Here is a 20,990-nt window from a genome sequence, read left to right as displayed (position 1 = left end):
TTCTGAGATCAATTTAGTTATTCCACAATCCCCAAATACTTCCACAGCAAAAACAACGTCTTCAGTTTGCAAGTCTGTTTGAAAACTAACCCCCTTTAGGAAGATATATTTGTTTCCAACTAAGTTCTGCTAGCCAGGTTCCTGAGGTGAGGTACCAGAATTAAAACAAAAAAATCAAAACGAAACAAAACAAAAAAAACAACCCTCAGTAAAACCAGACATTTCTCCAAAGAAGAAATACAAATGGCCAATAAGCACAGAAAAACATGCCTGACATCTTAGAGAGTAGAGGGATGCAGATCAAAACCACAATGAGATAGTTTCTCACACCCCCTGGGATAACTATAATCAAGAAGACAGACAATAACAAGTGTTGGCGAGGATGTGAAGAAATTGGAACCCTTTGCGTGTTGCTGGTGGGAATTTAAAACAGTCCAGCTACTTTAGAAAACAGTTTGGCAGTTCTTCAAAAACGTTAGACACAGAGTTACCATACGACCCAGCCATTCCACTCCTAGGTATACAGCCAGGAGAAATGAAAACATATGTCCAAGCAAAAGAAAAAAAACCAGCACGTGAATGCTCATGACAGTGTTGTTCATATAGCAGCATCATTCATCATGTCTATCAGTTGACAAATGGATAAATACACTTTGTATATCCATACGATGGAATATTAGTCAGCAATCAAAAGATATGAAGCACTGATATAGGCTACAACCTGGATGAACTTTGAAAACCTTACGCTAAGTGAAAGAAGCCAGACACAAAAGATCACATACTGTATGATTCCATTTAAATGAAATGTCCAGAAGAGCCAAATCCATAGAGACAGAAAGTAGATTAGTGGTTGTCAGGGGCCGCTGGGAAACAGAGAGTGGCTGTTAATGGATACCAGATTTCTTTTTGGGGTGATGAAAATGTTCTAAAATTGATGGTGGTGATGGTTGCATGACTCAGTGAATACACTGAAAGCTGCTGAACTGTACACGTTAAGTGGGTGAATCATATGATATGTAAATTATATCTCAATAAAGCTGTTAAAAACACTCAATAGAAGCACATCGTCATTAAGTTACCAGGACCAAGGATCACCTCAATTTAAATCGAAGCGCAAAGAACATGTGTGTTTGTGTAAAACTATTTTATGTGGATAGTTGCTTTATATGTTCGACTGCTTTAAACCCATTTTTGCATTTGGATCATTTTTCAAGGAGGAGCTGAAATTTAAGGAAGTAAAATTGAATAAACAGGCTATTGTGGCACAAAAAGTATATTTCTTTTATTTCACTACCTAGGATTGACTCAGCGGTGTAAAATGCCATTTAAAAAAAGAATGACAAAGTTTGAATGAGAAAATGTATTTCATCGTGGAAGATAAAAGTCTTTCCTTCTCTACAGTGAATACAGGTAATTTCAGAAGCAGCGGCTCCTAATTATTCACTGTTGAAAAGCTAAAAAAAGGTTCATATTGAAAACAGTGACCTCCAGTTTGCTTCGTGAATGAAGGCAGACACAAATTCTCATTTTCCTAGAATCCTGGTTGATAACTGAGTTGGGAAAAGCATGCATTTCTTCATTACAGTGCAGTCGACTGTTCATTTAAATAACAATAAGCTGCATAAAAGTCACAAAAGCATTATCTAGCAATTCCACTGTGTTGAAATGCATTATTAGTGCTAACAATGCCAAATAGAGTAAATAAATGACTGGCTTCTTATTTTCAGCATTATTCCTGATTACTTAGCTTTATGAAAGGGTAGCATTATTATTAGCGGTGCATTCAACACCTTGGTCAACACTATTTGCTTGGATAACTCTTGAACTGGAAGGGATTTTAAAATAGAGCTATGTTTTTTTCTAGGTTATCCAAGAGCGAAAAAAACCCTCCAATCCACTGCTTATGTATCATACATTTTTAACAGAAAATATTTGAAGAACCCAACTTCTGTTCACTATATATGTGTAAAAAGTGGAATTAAGGTCCTCATTAAAGATAGCACACTTGCAATAGTACTTATTTAAAAATGTAAAATTTACATCAATAGTTTAACTTTACATCAGAAGATTTCCTACCAAGAACATGCTAATGCTTCCATTTTTAAACTTCCTGGAGTCCAATGTCTGGGCTTTTTTTTTTTTTTTTTTTTACTTTTTTCTTTTCTCACTCCCTGAAATATGCAGTACTCCACAAAATGCCACTGATTAAACTTGTTACGAGAGCACCATCAATCGTCCGAGTGCATGGCAAATAAAAGGAGAGATTTCAAATCATTCACTCCTGAGTCTCTAGTCTGCTTTGGTTAGATGAAAAGAGGCATCTCAGTTAAAGATCTGAGCCATATTTGGCTTTAACAGTGCCTGATCGAAGTACGACTCCCCTGAAATGGGGCGACAGGATATATGCTTATAAAGTGGTATCATCCTAAGGGGAACATTGCACACCAGGGTGATTGACTCTCCTTCAGAAAATGGAAGTTTTTTGGTGTGTGTGTGTGTGTGTGTGTGTGTGCACTGAAGCCTTAGATTATGGTGTAGGAAGGGAGCAGGAAACACAACAAGGAGCACATTAATATTCAGGTAAAGGATTATGTGAGTAGAGGGAGAAATTCTTGAAGGGTGTGGCACATGATGTATTTTCTAAAATTGGCTGCAACAGTACTTCCCATCCCATTGGTTTTCCACAGCCTTGCCCTCCCCACATCAAGGGATAGAGTCTGGGTCTCACCCCGCTGAAATGGGGTGGGTCCCTGTGACTGTCTTCATGAACAGAATGTCCCAGCGGTGACACTGTATGACTTCCTAGGCTAGGTTAGAAAAAGCCACGCAGCTTCTGCCAATCTTGCTCTTGGAACGCATCTTTGGGGCCCTGTGGTGCCAAGCCGGAGGCCGCCATGCTGTAAGGAAGCCCAGACTAGCTCCTGCAGAGAGACGACCTGGAAAGGCCTTGAGACAACGAAGCAATGAAGGGCCCAGGCAGTCCCTAGCTGCTACGGGATCTTGTCTCTTCCCAACTGTTTCCGCTCCAGGCTCTGTCTGAAGACAATCTCATAAGAGACTTGGAGTCAGGACACCCAGCCAAGCTGTTCCTCATTTCCCGACCCACAGAAATTGTGAGTGATAACGAAGTTATGGCTCATTATTGTTGTTCTAAGCCGCTACATTTTGGCGGGGTTACTTACACAGCAGTAGACAACTGGAAGAAGAGGAAAGGAAACCTGAATGAAGACTCCTATCCTAAATAACGCAGAGGGCACGTATGAAGTCTAGTCTTTTAAACCATGACTTTTAGCTAAAAGTAACAGAGAAAGACTCCTTGTAAATCAACAAGGCAAGCCCCAGTTCAGTACTGATTCAGAGCTTAGAACTCCCCCCGCAGTGGTCAACGTCCCCACAGTGAAAGGTCTAGATTCCCACACACAGGAAGGGCAGCAGGGGTGCAAGGAAACTTACCTTGAACTACATTTATGCAGCAAGCACAGTCCTCTGACTGTTTGCTTGGGGTGGTCCTGGCTGTGATGGGCAGGGAAGCTACAGCTCCTCTAAGACACCCACTGGTACAACCACTGATTCCTGCCTTGCTTTTCATGCTGGAGTAAAACTGTACAGTCTGCAGTTCCCGAGCACAACATATATTTTAACGCCTCCATGTCCCTCTTTTCTCTTATTTGGCTAACTCACACGTACTCTTCAGAACTCAGGCCAGGCATCACCAACCCCAGGAAGTCCAACAGGGAAAAGAATTCTTTGTGTACACTTATTGTTACATCGTATTAAAGTTTATGAAAACAGTTCTTCTTAAGGTGTGTTTTCTCACTAGATTGTGTATATTGACAAGGAGATACAAATTCTTTACATTTGTATCTTTACTACCTAAGGCCTCCCTTGGTCACAGCAGCTGGTGCTCAGTAAACAGGTGTGGAAATGAACAGGTAAAGGTAAGTTGGCTTCAAAGGACTCCTTTGGTGACAATGTCTCTAATGCATTTCAAACATCCCATGCTCTGCCCTGATCTCGTTTGGAAACCTCTGTCTGGTAAATTCCTAGGAGAACACTGCATCAGAATTTCGTTCGTGGCATTTTCCCTCATCTTCCACCCTCATTCTCCGTACCTTCTATCTTGGACCATACTGGCATGTATTCCTCCTAGGTCCACTTTCTAGATGGTCCACTCCACAGTGGCCAGTTTCTATCCCGAGCACCGAGAATGGCGGTTCACATACTTGGGGTTGGCTTGGTAAAGCAGTGCATCTTCCCTGTGTGAGTACACTTTTACAAAGTCATGACTGACTTAGTCATCTCTTTTCTGGGGTTAGCAACTCTGCCTCCAACAAGTCTGGAAAATGCACGAGCCTTAGACATGTTCAACAGGTGATGTCAAGATGCACTCAAATGATTTAAGGACAACCTGCCAAAGTCCTCAGAAGCTTACTGCGCCCTTGAAGTAGGTCATCCTCCAGAGCGGTTGCTTTTCATCTACCCAGCAGGTGTGTGTCATCAAATAAATATCTTAAAATGTCTTCCAGCCAGGAACAAATATCTGGCAGGAAAAAGGAAGTGCACAGGCTCACTGACTGGAGGTCTACAAGGAGAGCATGAGCCGCCTTTATTCAAACATACGAAAACTATATTTTTATTAACAGCATGGTTCCACCCCTCCCATTTATTGTTCCCTGTCCAGTCACCTGCCCTACTCCCCCAACTAAAAGGCTTCCCAAAAGAAACTAGTCTCAGTTTTTAAACTTCATTGATAAAGGTTTTAACAAAGAGGATCCCTCAAACCTGGCACCACAAAAGCATATTCTCCCCCCCCCCCCCACCATAAAACTGTGATTTTAATAACAATCATCATAATAGGTAAGCAATCTTGGCTCACTTGGCTCTCTCTCCTATCTCCTGCCCTCTTTCTTTTCTCTTTTCTTTCCTCTTCTTTCTTTCTTTCTTTCTTTCTTTCTTTCTTTCTTTCTTTCTTTGTTTTTTTAGTGTTTAAATTAGTCATTAGTTTTATCTTCCTTCTTTTTTTGGCTCGGAGATTCAGGAGACATTAAAATTCAGTAATTTGTGATATTTCATTTTTGTAAAATGAGGAAGAACTTAAATAATATGGCACAATTTGTTCTTGAATGTTCCTGAGCCCAGTTAGCAGGTATCACTGGACCCAAATATTTAAAAAAAATTATTATAAGAAAACATAAGCCTGTGGTTTAACCCTGACTTCAAAGTTACGGGAACAGCTTAAAAGAGGAAATATTTGGGCTCAAATGTGGATAAGTTTTGGTTTTAATTTTATGCACATAACTCCCAGAGCCAAAAATAATTCTAAGAGAACCATGAACACGGTGCACATCATGTGAGATTGAAAAGGCTGGCTCGTAATTATTTCAAGATGAATTGTGTAGACCACTGTAATTTTTTATTCACATGAAGGTTATCCACTAATATAATGGTGGATTTTGTGAGATCAGGGTTTTCTGAACTCACTGTGTTTTCTAGACACTCAAATACCGTTTTCCTGACTTTACCATACCTGAGCATCACCTGAGCTAGTATTTACTTAAATGTTTTCTTTAGATCAACTCTAAATTGTCCTTTTAAAGAAAAAAAAAATCACCTCATCTCAAGCAATAAGAACAGTAAAACCATGTTCTTAAATTTGCTCTTTTGGGGAAAAAACTGAGTTAAAGTAAAAGCTGCCTCTCTCAGAAGAAACATAAGTGGTTGATCTTTCCATTGATAAATATTTGTTAAGCACCTACTATGTGCCAAGCCCTCTTGCCGATGCTGGGTTTACGGCAGCAAACAACACTAGGTTGCTGCTCTTGTTGGGCTTATATCCTCCGGGAGGAGATGACAATGAACAAACAGATACATAATATAATTCCCAGTAGTGACATGTGCTATGAAGAAAGACAGCAGGGAAAGGGCACAGAGCGGTGACAGGGGTATTTGAGCAGAAATGCAACACAGCATGGAAAACAGTGGCCTATTCTAAACAGAGGTAAAGGTCTACAGAGTTCATAATATTACCTGTCTCCATTTTCACTCTTATAAAACTCTGTTATGCCCCAAGACTAGGTCTGAGTGTGGTTTACCTTCCTCAGACTGCTTTTCCAGTCATAGAGACTACTGTGTCTCATAGGCTGAGAGTGTTCGCTGGGGAATGCCCTTCTGGGACAGGCTGGCCTGGATGCAACTGGTTACAGGGGGAGATTCAGACACCAGAACGGAACCACGGTGTTAGGAAGGGAAGAATAGAAGGAAAGAGCTGGGCACCAAAAAACCAAAGACCTGTTTGGCCATTTTGCTATTTTGCCTGTGGTCTCAGGGTAGCAATCTCCATGTGCCATAAGGAAATTATTTCTTGTGCCAACCTTGGCACACATATGTGGGTTGTTCAGGCCCACGGTGGCCCATGCTCCCCAGCTAAGGTGGGAGGAGCTGGTAAATACACACCTTAAGTATTTTCTGAAAACTCTGATTCTCAAGTTATTGACTGAAAACATCAGTGATAATCTAAATGAAGCATTTGAATAGTTTATAGTTAATAGTTTAATAGAAGCTTAGTCTGACATTTTCTAAGTTTATTTATTTGAGAGAGACAGAGAGAGAGCACATGCAGGGGAGGAGCAGACAGAGAGGGGGACAGAGGATCTGAAGCAGGCTCTGTGCTGACAGCAGAAAGCCCGATGTGGGGCTCGAACTCACGAGCCACGAGACCATGACCTGAACCAAAGTCAGAAGCTTCACCAACTGAGCCACCCAGGCGCCCCCATAGTCTGATTTTTAACAGGCATTTCAGTTTGACCACATGCATTACTTATGTTCCTTGGAGGCTGACTGCATGATGAGAACCCAGCTGGTATCAGGTTTCAGACAAGGAGAGCTGAGCGCTTAAGGCTGATGGACAGGAGTAGCTGCAATCGTGGCTGAGACTTGATAGTTGTGTGACTTTGTGCAAGTTACTGAACTTTTCTAAGCCTCAGTTTCCTCATCTGTAAAAGAAAATAATAATGCCTCCCTTACAGATTTGCTCTGAGGGTTAAATGAAATGAAATTATGTAATGATTATAGAGCACTTGCCATGTAAGTGCTTTTTTTTTTTTTTAACGTTTATTTATTTTTGAGAGAGAGAGAGAGAGCAGAGGAAGGGCAGAGAGAGAGGGAGACACAGAATCGGAAGCAGGCTCCAGGCTCTGAGCTGTCAGCACAGAGCCCGACGCGGGGCTCGAACTCATGGACCGTGAGATCATGACCTGAGCCGAAGTTGGATGCTTAACTGACTGAGTTACCCAGACTCCCCACATATAAGTGCTCTTAAAATAAATGGCAATTAGGATGACAACAGCAATCATGACAATAAGTGTTAAGAAATTTGTGGGGTGCCTGGGTGGCTCAATCGGTTGGGCGTCCGACTTTGGCTCAGGTCATGTTCTCATGGTTCGTGCGTTCGAGCCCTGCGTCGGGCTGTGTGCTGACAGCTCAGAGCCTGGAGTCTGCTTTCGGTTCTGTGTCTCCCTCTCTCTCTGCCCCTCCCCCACTCACACTGTGTGTGTGTATCTCTCTGTCAAGAATAAATAAACATTAAAACAATTTTTTTTTTAAAAATAAATCATTCGCTAGGTACTTCTGGTTTGGAAACAGAGGAAAAGACCTGTTTTCTAGATTCCGAAGAGGCTTAAAATAACCAACAGTTTTGCAGGTGACCGCAGGTACTCTGGTGGGCTGGTGAGGGCAGCACGGTGGTCAGACAGAGACAGGAACTGGGGAGGGAGGAATTATCCACAGGGACCATGGCCCAGCCTCCAATCTAAGAGGTTCAGAATGGGATGGGGAGTGGGGGCCATTCCAGACAGTCTCGGGTAGACATGAAAACATGGGAAGGAGCTCTCTAGAGCTAGGACAGGGGTCCTAGATCAGAAACAGGAGACAGAAGGTCAGTGGAATGTGTCCTCTGCATCTGGGGCTGGTTTCAGAGGCCTCCTCGTGGTGGCTGCAGCATTTGCTCCACTGAATTTGAAAGGTGCTCGGCTGGTCACCCTGAATTTAAAAACAACAGGAGAGCACATCCCGATGGTCTGAATCCATTCAATCTGCATACGGGCACAGTGAGATGTTATGTAATCAAAACCCCTTGAACCTGCACCGGTCTCCATTAGCAACAGAAGCAAATCAGTTCATGTTTGCGGGAGGGAGCAGTGGAAGTGAAAAGCGAATGGAAAGCCAAGGTGGGCAAGTCTGTCCTGTGTGAGATTTTCCTTAACAGGTCCTGTGTTACACTGTGCACGGCTTCTCTGGGAAAGGAAATGCCTTTCTACTCAGTTTCACACTGCCCCCTCCATCAACATATATTCTTTTTTCTTTCTTCCCCTCTGGGTTATTATATATTTAATTGGATTTGTGTCATTGACATATGCCTATGTGTTTGTGATATAATATTTAATATAGCTGGATTATATCATTCAGTCCACATATAGTTATTGAGTCCTACTGTTTATCTGGCCAAAAAATCATTAAGAAGACGAGCATTTCCAGGAGGACTTTAATTTTTGTACTCCACAGTTACGAGCTTTTGCCAAGAATACATGTCAGGCCTCCAATTTGCTTCTATACCGGTCCAGTGAGGGCAGAAATGCAAGAATACATTTTTAGTTATGAGCTGGCCAGTCCAATATAATGTGACACTTACAACTTTCTGGCTGGTGAGGGAGGGTGATAGAGGATGACATTCAGTCTCGATGTACCTGAAGTAGGTAGAGCAGTGTATGGGGTGGGGGGGGGGGGTGGTGGCATGAACAGAAAAGCAGACTGGGAACCAGGAGATCCAGGTTTGATTACTAATTTGGTGCCTTGTCCAAAACTGAGGGAGTAGGGAAGGGTTTAAGACTTCTACTTTGAACTTACTGGAAGGCTGGGAGGATTGAGCAAGCAAGGCTCGTAAGGGATCTCTACCTCCCCGAGACTATGTGTCGGCTGTCTTCAGCTGAAGAATGGAGAGAGAATTGATTAGGATAAAGAGGGACAAGGATTAAAATAGAGAACCACACAGAGGCAACTGGATTATAGGGTGGACTGAGATGATGCCTGCCTGGGGGGGTTTCTCTCAAGCTGTAGCGTCAGTGTGTTTGGAGAACTCATCTTCGTTGTCGTCCCAGAGGATAGTCTATGGAGGTGCAGACGACATGGCAGGAAATGAATGACTCAACAGTCGCCACATCGTTGGCCTATTTTCCACTTTGTCCCCAACAGGATTCAAGGTGGTTCACATGAACACACACGAGTGGCATGTGGGAAGTCACCGGGCTTGGTCTTGGCCAGCTCTGGTTCCACTTCCTCACTGTATGGCTGGAGAGCGACCATGAAGCTCAGCAAGTCTGAGGACAAGGGCACAGGGCAGTGATTTACCAATAAAAAATTTGCTATGCAAATGTAAGGGGAGATTTTATTGGTAATAGCAATGCTTTCCATTTATATAGGCTAACTAAAACATGGTAAACACACACAACTAAGGAAACAAAAGCATGAAGTTTGACCTACCCTGACATGAATCCCAAACCTTAACAGTTGAAAGTTTTTCTCATAGTAAGCAAAGCCATGGTCTCATCCTAAAAAAAAAACAGTACGTTTGTTAACCTGAAAATGCTCTAGATGACTCCTGGGTCTGGGCTATTCTGCACAATCTGATGATCGGGGATTTCATCAAATTAATGTCACTAGATAGGCCTTATAATTAGGATAAAATATTTGAAAAGTTTTAAAGATGAGGCTGTTCATTAACTCATTGATTTTCCTACCAATTGGGAGCCTGAATTTAAATGATACCCAAAAATATAACTAGGTGTGCTCAAAGAGAGAGCTAGTGGTGAGTCCTTAAATGGAAGGCAGAAGTTTAAAATGCTATTACTATTCAGATTCTCTGAGAACATTAAAACTGCCCATTAAATGAAAACTTAATAATTGGCCCTACTGAATTGTGACATTTTGTAACCTGTTCAGAAATGCAGAAAATTGTGGAAGAAAAATTCTTTTGAGGCAGAATTTGATTTGCAATGTAATATTATTCCAAAAGCCAAGGTCACCACGCACGTACACATAAAAGAACAACAATGCAGACTGACTACCAAAGCTGAGGAAGACTCTGGAAATCAGAGCTAAGGCATATGGCTCAAGACTTCTAGGTAAGTTATGCTACTAGTCTGGAAAAAAATCAACAGGCAACAGCACGAGCTCAGAGTTAATATCAACATAGAATTGACTCCTCTTTGGAGATTGCTTAAAGACATGACAGAGATAGGTCATTTTTGTCCTTCTGTAGAAACCATCACAATTTTTAAACTTACTCTGCAATGTCATTAAATAAATACAACGTAAAGACATTAACTGGGGGGAGAATCCGTGGTTTCACATCAGAAGGTTAAAAATTCTCATGGGCCGATGATTAATGAGCACCTTCCGGGTGTAGGGAGCTGTGTCCAGTGCTTTTGAGAGTCAAATATGAGAGATACATATTCCTCGTTTTCAAGGACTTTACCACGTAGTAGAGTGGAGGAGACAGACACTGACCTAAATAAGATACATACTTATCTCTGAAAGATGGGTAGGGTTTTGATGGGGGAGATGGAAGGTCACTGTCCAGGCAGGAGGAAGGGCAGGAGCAAGGGAAAGGCTTGAGACATGTCTGGGGAGCAGGGAGGAGGTTGGTGTGGCTGGAATGCAGGTGAAGAGAGAGCAGGGCAGCTGGGAAGAACACTGAGGGAACACTGAGGTCTGCCAGGGCGTCAAAGGGCCAGTTCCATCAGAAGACAGACACTGTTAGGGGCACGGAGAGCGAGGGCAGAAATCTTCATCCATAAACTATCTACGAAAATATCGGGCTCCAACTTGTTATCCCTTCACTGAAGTATCTGTTAGCAAAGCAACCAGCCACTGACAAAAGACGAGGCCTCCCCAAAAGGAACCAATTACTGGGAAGAAATGGTGGTTAAAGGGAATGAAGACAAAGAATAATCAGGAATTAAAAGGCAGAAGGTGAGTGAGATAAAGGAGAAAATGTGCTGGAGAGAAGATGGTCTAATCAGGGACATGATGGAAGCAAGGAAGGGGATGAACAGAGGTCCCTCTCATCACCTCCCACCCCAGGCTAAACCCTAAGTAAACTTACTACAGAAATTTGAGGGCAAGCATGCTGATAGTTTAGAAGCCACTGGAAATAATGGGGACTGCGTGAAGTTTCTGGATGTGGATTTCCACCCGTAAATGAATTGCTCTCTGCATTCCTATGAGAGGAACTGTAAGAAACATCCTTTTAGGAAAATAATTAACGTCAAGGGGAAATGGTCACAGCAAATGGCTAAGTGCAAAAGCCTACAAAATAGACGTATGTACAGCCTGATTTTGTATAAATGATGAGTAGCATTTATTGTATTCGGCCATCAGAAACTACATCACTGAATGGTGGAAATATTTGAAAAATGCCATGTCATCAGAAACGTTTATTCTTACTTGGAATACTCAGTGACTCTTTCTGTTGAAAGTACTGTGCAATGCTTCCATTGGTATGTAGAACACCTCCCGTTAGAAATATCTCTAATAAGAAGAACAATTAAAACAAAGGATCTTGGGGAAGATGTGGCCGGCATGGCATTAAACATTACAGATGAGGGTTTCCACGTTTACCACTTCTAGGAAAACAGTCCCTTATGTAAGGAATACACAGGGCCATACTTGAGAAACACAAATATCCCCAAGCTTACATTTGCTCTCGTAATCAACGCAACTTGTTTACACAGACTTGTTACTCCATTTATCTAAACATGCTCGTGTATAAACTAGGCGTACTCCACGTCAGCCTCTTTCAAAATACAAATGTTTCTGGGTTATTGTGCATTTCAACAAGCCCATGCGAATACACATACCCTACATACACTCCAGACTCATTCTGTTTTGCATGTGAGATGATATATTTTATAAATCTGGCTCACACAGTGGAGGGACTGGTCCATTTACAGGAGAGAGAGGGAAGCAGTGACTTCACGTTTAACTTCTTGAATGTTAGCAGGATAGAAGTGTCTGACAGAAAAGAAAGAAGAAACTTCTGTCCTTGGGGTGAAGGACGTTATCAACCTTTTACCTAAATAAACTTCGCCAGGAACAGGGGTGAAAAAGTTGACTACATACTTAATAAAGTGCAGCCAGGACTGCAGCTGTTAATTTTGGTTTGATTCTTTACAGCTGAACGGAGAAAAAAAACCCTACAAGGCAACTGCGTGAGCCAAAGAGACTTTTACAATGTATAAGCGAAACTCAAATAAATAATTTTGGCAGATTCTATGTTCTTTACGTTAAAATACATCATCTGCCAAATGAGGACAATGACTTCAAAATTTTCATTCATAGTAACGGGAAATCACAGGCAGGTTTCTAAAGCTTAAAATGCCAATGAAATATTTAATCGTTTCTACGTAAAATATGCATGGAAAAAAGATGGGAAGACTATGTATGAAAGTGCTAACGATGATTCGATGGACGATGAGGCTTATGGGGAGTTTTATTTCTTTCCTCTACACCTTTCTGAAGCCTCAAGATATTCAACAATAAACGTGAAATTCATATTTTAAGAATTTAAAAATTATGAATAGTTCAACAAACCCACCTTTTTTCTCTTTTGGGGTGAGAAAATGATGCAAAATACGACAAAAACGAAATTCTCTGAAGCCTATTTTAAGCAAGTGAGAACAAACCCCTTACAAACATGCCTGTGGACGCGAAGACAGCTTCCAGCACTTTAAAGCACTGTTGGGCTGCCGGGCTATTTGGGGGCTTGGGATCTTGACGTGGCGTGACAGGTAGGGGTGAGGTTAGGCCATCCTGAAAATACAGGAAAGATGGGGAAGTCGCGGACTCGACGGCAGAAGTCCAGGTTTCCTCAGTGCGTATCGGCTGTGGATCAGAGGGCAAATGGCCACATATGCTGTTCGCGGGCAGGTGCTCTATAGGAAATGTAGGGAGAGAGCTTCTCACCCCAATCTTTTCCTGAGGACCAATCTGGGTGGCGGTAATAGGGCTGTCTCTCCCCTACTTAACTGAGAGATTGTTTCCTTTCCATTTCGTCTGCATGGTGAAATGTTGCAAGTAGGGAGACCAAAGTAGGGAAGACTGACTAAGGAAGAGCTCTCCACCATCTGAAACAGGCATTGACGCCATAGGCACAAAGTTATTTAATTAGCACGCATTGATTAATTTAACCTTGTGTAACCACTGTCTCCCGCTACTGCTAATTTTGTTTTTGAAGTCCAATGAAATAAAGTAGCTGAAGAGTAATTAAATGTGTCCAGTCCCTTCATCCGTATGGCTATGGTGACTGGGTAGCCCTCCACTGTGGGGGTTTTCTGAGAAGATGCTGGAAGGGCTTTGAAACAACTCAAAGCCGTGTTCTCAGGAGGTGGTGACTTCACACTAAAAATCCTAATTTAAATGGGCCTGTCAGCAGCACTTCCCTGATTATTTTCAAATATTGGCTAAAAAAAGTGACTGTGTTCCATCTAAAAGCTTGCTTTGGAAAGAAATGCTGGGCTATATTTGTTATGATCTGTCCAGCACGAAAGGGAGCAGGCAGAACACTGAGGCACGTATGCAGGTTAGCAGTAGTTTGAAACTTTTTAAGAGAGGCAAATGTGCCAAAAAATGAGAGCACTTTTTTTTTAAACCAACCACAGACATACATACTCAACAGATGACCAGAGTAACATGGAGCTGCTCCAGATGAAGTCCTGCCTGCTTGGTCGATTCTTCTTCCTTGGCCAGCTTTAGGTGGGCGGGCCAAATTTTAGGGCTCCTTGAAACACAGTTTGAGAATCACCGTTCCACAGCATCCCTGGGAGGAGGGGTGCGTGGTAACTGCACACTGGCTCCTTCCATACAGATCTGCATCCCTTTTAGCAGCCGTCTCTGAACGCAAAGGCTAGAAAGCTAAGAACTAAACTGATGTTTTGGAGATTCTCTAGCGACCAGGTTCCAGATGTGGCCCAGGTTTTGTGAGGCAGACGTTGGTGCAGAATTTAGAAAGCGGATGTGAGCAATATGACGCAGCTGCATGGGAGGAGGCGGGTACCTCTGGTGAGTGAGAGAGAGAGAGAGAGAGAGAGAGAGAGAGAAAGAGAGAGGGAAAGAGCATGCGCATGCGCGAACGCGCACAGGAGAGGGGATTGCATTTGGTCTCTGGGGGACAGCTTTGGCAGAGACTATGGAGTACAGTTCCTGCATCAAAGATGCCATGTGGTCCATGACTGTAGCGGTGAGCTCTCCTGGGCAGTGGGGTTGAACTCTTTGGCTACTGCCACGTAGCATCCAAACTAGCTTCATCGGTTTTCCCAAGGAGCCTATATGCTACTCTAGCAAATCTCTTCCTGCTTAAATTAGCTAGAGGATTCGGTCCTGCCAAATCTAAGAATCTTAACCAACACAGCATCTAAAAATAGACCCCAATTACCTCACTGTCTCATATGAGGTATCCCCAGCATCACCCCATGTTTGTATACCTGCTGAACCCACCACTGTTTTTATCATGTAGATACCGAACAAATGTTAGTTAAATCACATCGCTATGGCCATAGTATTATGCTGGACTAATTGTAACATCATTCAGCTACTTATCAGACAGTAAGACGAAGTCTAAATAATATAGGTAAGAAACACCTCAGTAATCCAGGGGTTGAACCACTGTAATTTTTAACTTTGTTTACTTATCTGGGTAAAAAAAAGCAAAGCATTAAAAGCAACAGTCTTGATTTCTCGTCATTCGGAGGGGAAGACAGAAACAAGCCAAAAGCAATCTTTTAAGATATAATAGAAAAAACAAGAATATAAAATTATTATGGTAATTAGCAACGAACCTCAATTTGATCACTATAGAATGACATGCTTAGATTTGCATGTCTTATTGAAAAGTAAGAAAAAAGAGGAGCGCCTGGGTGGCTCAGTCAGTTGAGTGTCTGACTTTGGCTCAGGTTATGATCTCCTGGTTGGTGAGTTTGAGCCCTGTGTGCGTTCACTGCTGTCTGTTCAGAACCCGCATTGGATCCTCTGTCCCCCCCTCTCTCTGCCTCCCCTCCCCTCAAAAATAAACGTTAAAAAAAAAAGAAGAAAAAATGGGCCCTTTATCTTTAAAAAATATATTGTCAGCATTGTGTCATACACACACACACACACACACAATCTAAGTATTATTATTATCTAAGTATTATCTAAGTATTTGATTACTGACAGCACAACCAGTTTTCTTCATTTAGAAAAGACTACCTGAAAGGACTTCTTTTTCCCTGGGTTCATACACAACCTTTATTTCATTTTCTATAAGTGGTTAGACAAAGGGTCAAATGATAACTGTAAATATTTAAGCTGGTCAATGACAGTCAAGCAGTCAGATATTTCTCTAGTTTATTGTTAAATATGGATTGCCTTAGAGGTAACCTCGGGTACACTGCAAGGCTTCCTAATGAGTTATTAGTTATGAAACTATGAAGTAATTCTGAATTTTAAATGAGACCGAAGAATAGACTGGGGTACAACAAATCAAAGGCACCATAATTATGCAATATCATGAGATGTATTAGATAGTCACACTATGCGTATATCAAAAAATACATTAATAAACTGAACATATTAATAAAAAGCTAAGTCTGGCCCTTCAAGACCTCAACACTAATTGGAAAGAATTTTGACAGAACGTCTTGAATAACTTTCATTATCGATCTTGGCAAGGTATTTTTCAGCTACCTAAATAATGATTATTTCTAAACTCCACAGTGCATCTATTAAAACCTAAGATCTGAAAAAATATCATTAGGGAGGATGAGTGAGGTAGCAAATGTTCAAATGCCACAACCTGAATCTGAATTTATTAGTGTGATGTAAATGATATGTAAGCGTTTCATTTCATTTTCCTGTATTTTACTTTTACAGTGTCCATGTAAAGTATATCGCACATTTGCAATTACATAGCAGATGTTAATGACATATCATGCACTATTTTGCAAGTTTTGGCAATATTTTTAAGATCCTGCATCCTATCACTTCAAAACTTTTTTTAATGTTTATTTTAGTTTTGAGGGAGAGAAAGAGAGAAACAGAGTGCAAGCGGGGAAGGTGCAGAGAAAGAGGGAGACACAGAATCCGAAGCAGGTTCCAGGCTCTGAGCTGTCAGCACAGAGCCTGACAGGGGGCTCAAACTCACAGACCACGAGATCATGACCTGAGCTGAAGTCGAATGCTCAACCGACTGAGACACCCAGGTGCCCCACATTCTGAGCACTTTAAAAAGCCTCCCAAAGTGTGATTTAATGGATTTAATTCTTAAAGAAAACATTTTGTAGCAAGGAGGATTAACCTCACAATGAAAGCAAACATATTAGTAGCAGATATTGGTGAAAAGTTATAAAAGGTAAATTTTACCTACGAGAGCTTACTCCTGTAACCAAAACACAGATTTATCCATTTTTTCTTTGTTGTTGGAAACAAAGTTATTACTAAAACAAAAACAATATCAGATCACTATTTAGTTTAAAATAAAAAAAGTCTAGGGGCTCCTGGGTGGCTCAGTCAGTTGAGCATTCGACTTTGGCTCAGGACATGATCTCGCAGTCCATAGGTTCGAGTCCCGCATCGGGCTCTGTGCTGACAGCTCAGAGCCTGAAGCCTGCTTGGATTTTGTGTCTCCTCCTCCTCTCTTTCTGCCCCTCCCCTGCTCACGCTCTGTCTCTTTCTCTCTCAAAATAAATAAACATTAAAAAAAGAAAAAAAGAAAAAGAAAAAGGGTCTAGCCAAAAAGGGAGTCTAATTAGTTAATACCAGAGCACAAAGCACCTATTCTAGGAATACGGTTTATTAAAGTTAAAGAAAAAAATGGAGCTGTGTGACACATTAATAATGCCTCTACCTACTCTTTTTTTTTTTTTTTAATGTTTATTTATTTTTGACAGAGAGAGAAACATAGCATGAGTCGGGGAGGGGCAGAGAGAGAGGGAGACACAGAATCTGAAGCAGGCTCTAGGCTCCGAGCTGTCACCACAGAGCCTGACGCGGGCTCGAACTCACGGACTGCGAGACCATGATCTGAGCCGAAGTCGGACACTCAACCGACTGAGGCACCCAGGCGCCCCAACCTCTAACTACTCTTGCTTTTCATATTAGATTTGGTTCCACTAAAGATTCTCCCCTTGAGGTGACATGTCTGCTATGTGTATCTTGTTCATAGATGGCCATAGGCACCCTGTGTATTAAAGGATATTATTTTGTGAATACCTAGGCTTTAAGTTTCACTAAAATGGGAGGCTTGCTCAATAAATACTTGCTCCAGGTCATGAAGTCAGATATTAGAAAAGAAGGAAGAGATTGCTGCCCGAGTTGACTGCTGTACCCCCCCTCCCAATTTCCCTAGACAAGGAGGTCTTTGCTTCCTGGTTCTTTTAGTTGGGGTCTTGACTCATGGACTTCTTATGCTCGCTTTTCCCTTTCTCACTGGAATGAAAACACTCATACAGCATAGGCATGATGCACGATCACGCTGCAACAGTACAAATGAAGTTTATGAATGACGTCCTTCACTTTACTGCCCCTTCCTCTCACACGGTGAGATCCGTAACTTACTAGCTATAGGACTTCCAAAGCTGAGTGATTTGTAATGCAATACTTCTTGAATCTCCAGAGCAATCTCAGCATTAGTTACAAATAAAAGTTGGCTCTCTGCATCTCTTAACCTTGGGAACATGAACCTTTAAGACTTGGAGATCAAATACCAACATTCCCCTAGGACTGCTGTGCACATCTGCATTTCTGGACATAGGACTTTTTTTGTTCCCAATCAAGTATAATCTCACTTCATAACTTCTAACTTTTGGCTCGGTGCTACCTAGATTTCCAGGCAAGCAAAGAAATGAAGGCTGAGGATTTTGTGCTTAGAGGTTTGGAAATCTGGCAAATGCTACATTAAAATGCAAGTATTTGATCTTGAACTTCAGCATAGTGAAATGCAGTTAAAATACAAAGTAACCAAAGGGAGGCTTTATATATTCCAAATCTGCACCTGTATTCCGATGTTGCCAGGTATTTGTACTAACAATTCTGTGTCCCGGGCAAAATGGAATGGAGAGCCTCCCAAATTGTCCTCTGGGATCTTCCAGCCATTCGAAGTAATCACTAATTCCTGCTTACATGTTCAAGCCAGGCATCCAAGGGCTGCTCTTCCTGGCTGATTTTGTTGTGTGTTTAAATGTTTAAATGGTCCGATTGCATCTGGGTCCAAACTAATTTAACATGGAAAGTTAGTTCAAGGATTCCAGTCACCTTTAAGTTATCTTTGAAGCCAGCTATGAAGATTGCTTCAGTTATTAATGTACAATAATAAAAAAGCACCCTTCTGATTCACCAGACTCAAGGGTTTGTAAGGTCTCCTTAATATTGACCTTTAGGATCCAATCAGTGAGGTAAGAATTTATTTTCAAATAATTTAATTTAGCATCCATTAGCACTCTTTGGGACCTGAAAGTCACAGAATTTAACTGATTCTTATATTCAGATAATCGTGAGCACAGGTTACCTGTGAAATGAAATTTCCATGAAGATTTAGGCAGGCAGCACATTTTATAGTCCTGAATGTCATTAAGGTAGGGGTATAGACTAACAGGATTTATTCTACAAATGCTCTCCAACAATATCAGTAGCTTCAGTAAGTGGAAGCTATCTTTCATTTGTCAGTATATTTCCACTTCTGCAAGCTCTTTGATGGGAAGGGCTCTTTCTGGTACTTCTCTGTATATCATATAGAACTCAGCCTTGTAACATGGTGGGAAAACACACTGCCTTAGATGCCAGGAGAGCAGCATTCAGCATCCAACCTCGCTACTTATTAACTGTGAGATTTCTGGTGGGGTTATTATGATACATGGGTCTTAGTTTGCCTACCTGTAAAATGGGGACAGTGTTTTGCCTCACAGTGCTCTGACAGCAACCTAAAAAGTATGGATTAAACATATTTTGTAAACTGGAGTATTCTGTTTAAATTTAGGTTTTTGTCCCTATTTTATTCTACTCGAATTAAGAGCTACTATTTTCGAGCACTTACTATGGACTAGACACTGTGTACATGATATATAAGGGTTGTGCCACTAAATCTTTACGACAATTCAATAAGGTATGTTCCATCAGGACTCCCCTTTGACAGATGAGGAAACCTAAGTTTGACTCAATCCCGAGCAGTCTGGCTCCAAAGTCACCACTCTAAACTGCTGTCACAGAGTGAGTCCTCTGCTTTTAGGAAAAAGATCTCACCTTTATGAATCTACCAATGGAAGGTTTAGGTGGTCAGAGTGAAGAGGAGACAGTCACCTCGTCTAGAGTGACCCCAGATGTCACAAGGTAAAAGAAGACAGAGGATCTGAACCATCAGACTCGTGGCCAGAGGTTTTCCATTTATGTTCAGATTTCTGCAACACAAATATCTCATCCTGCTATGCGTATTTTCAACTGTACTAAAATCACCAACTGAGGCTTAAGAGGGGGGGAAAAATCACCTCAATTCTACATCCAGCCGTGAGTAAAACGCTGGAGCTTGGGAGTCTGGGAAAATACAAGTGGACTGGCCAGGGTGGAAAACAATACTTTGTGACCTGACACATCCGTTGCTGAAACAGCTGACAAGCCACCCCTCAGGGGGTATGGTAGACACAAACGACCATGGTGGTGGTCACCTCTGTGAGGATTCCCTTCTCCAGACGGACTGAAGAAAAACCCAAGAGTGGAGGTCACCTGGCAGGAAGAGCGGTTACTTTCCCAGGTACCAGGCTTTGGCTGGCTACCAACCAACGCACTGCGAGAGAATGAGACCCAAGACAATACTCTGCCTGTGCTCAACAATGAGTGCCCAAAGGGTGTCAAAGCATGTGTTTAAGCATATGTGAACAAAGAACATAAAGATGTGTGAGAGGGGTGTTAAAACATCAGTTCAAACATGTGTTTAACCATGTGTGAGCAAAAGGGTGTTAAGCCATGTGGTAAAGCAAGTGTTAGAGCATATTCTATTACAAATGTTTCTCATTTGGGAGCTTAAATTATTTTCTGCCTAATCCAGGGTTGCTAAGCAATAGTTCTGTGTTGTCCTAACTTAACACAATAAGTTATTAAACTGAAAAAAAAAAATTGAAGTTAGATTTCTTTTTTCCTGTCTCGGTTTCATCACGAAGAATTTACATCTATAGTTTTCAATAAACACAGTGGTAGTGTTGTGCTAGTGTAAGCAAAGACCGGGGTAATGCTCCAGGTGGAAGAAGGCAACAGCCAGAGACTAGGGAAGACCATGCTCAGTGTAGTGAGACAAATCCACAGTGTTTGGAGGCTACGGTGGCATATCACACTAAAGTTTGATACGCTGCATGGTTCACCGGCTTGGGGCGACTGTCTCATCTAGGGAAACTTAACTGCAGCTAGGACTCCTTTTGTTCTCATCTTTGAAGATATAAAATGCTGTGCCAGAGAGCGAGGGTTTTGACGGTGCTTATTGGCGGTAAAATGTGATGGAGTCAGACTTGAAGGTTTGTCTGACATTATTTGCTAAATATATTAGCTTCTGAATCTACAATGGTGCTGGGGTCTTGCGTTCCGAAGCAAATGAATCCTCTTATTTTAAAGGGTGAATACAGAATCCTGGACGTGACTTTAAAAAGAATGGAAGTAGACCAAAAGCAGAATGTGCTATTGATGCCTTCCTACAGGGTAAAGAAAGAGACCTTAAAACAAGGGCACGTAGGGGCGCCTGGGTGGCTCAGTCGGTTCAGCGTCGGACTTCGGCTCAGGTCATGATCTCACGGTTTGTGAGTTCGAGCCCCGTGTCGGGCTCTGTGTTGCCAATGCAGAGCCCGCTTCGAATCCTCTGTCTCCTCTTTCTGCCCCTCCCTTGCTCTTTCTCATTCTCTCTCTCAAAAATAAAGAAACATTAAAAAAAA

The 20,990-nt window shown here is 41.8% G+C and overlaps 1 protein-coding gene across 7 annotated transcripts in view; it reads right to left on the bottom strand.

Annotated features, from left to right (window-relative positions):
• VTI1A (vesicle transport through interaction with t-SNAREs 1A) overlaps nucleotides 1-20,990 on the bottom strand; it is a 358,352-nt gene that overhangs the window by 104,730 nt on the left and 232,632 nt on the right. The window contains exon 9 of one of the 7 annotated variants that reach the window (XM_053909924.1): nucleotides 6,608-6,992. The exons of the other annotated variants lie outside the window; for them this stretch is intronic. Within the exon in view, the coding sequence (XP_053765899.1) occupies nucleotides 6,989-6,992 (4 nt within the window). The 3' untranslated portion in view covers nucleotides 6,608-6,988. Of the gene's footprint in view, nucleotides 1-6,607; nucleotides 6,993-20,990 lie in introns of those variants that run through there. 7 annotated transcript variants of the gene reach the window in all.

This window comes from Panthera pardus, unplaced genomic scaffold (assembly GCF_024362965.1).
Source record: "Panthera pardus isolate Hobbes unplaced genomic scaffold, ASM2436296v1 HiC_scaffold_22, whole genome shotgun sequence".
Taxonomy (NCBI): domain Eukaryota; kingdom Metazoa; phylum Chordata; class Mammalia; order Carnivora; family Felidae; genus Panthera; species Panthera pardus.
The sequence above is the reverse complement of the archived record's forward strand: the minus strand, read 5'-3'. Positions and strand labels throughout refer to the sequence as shown.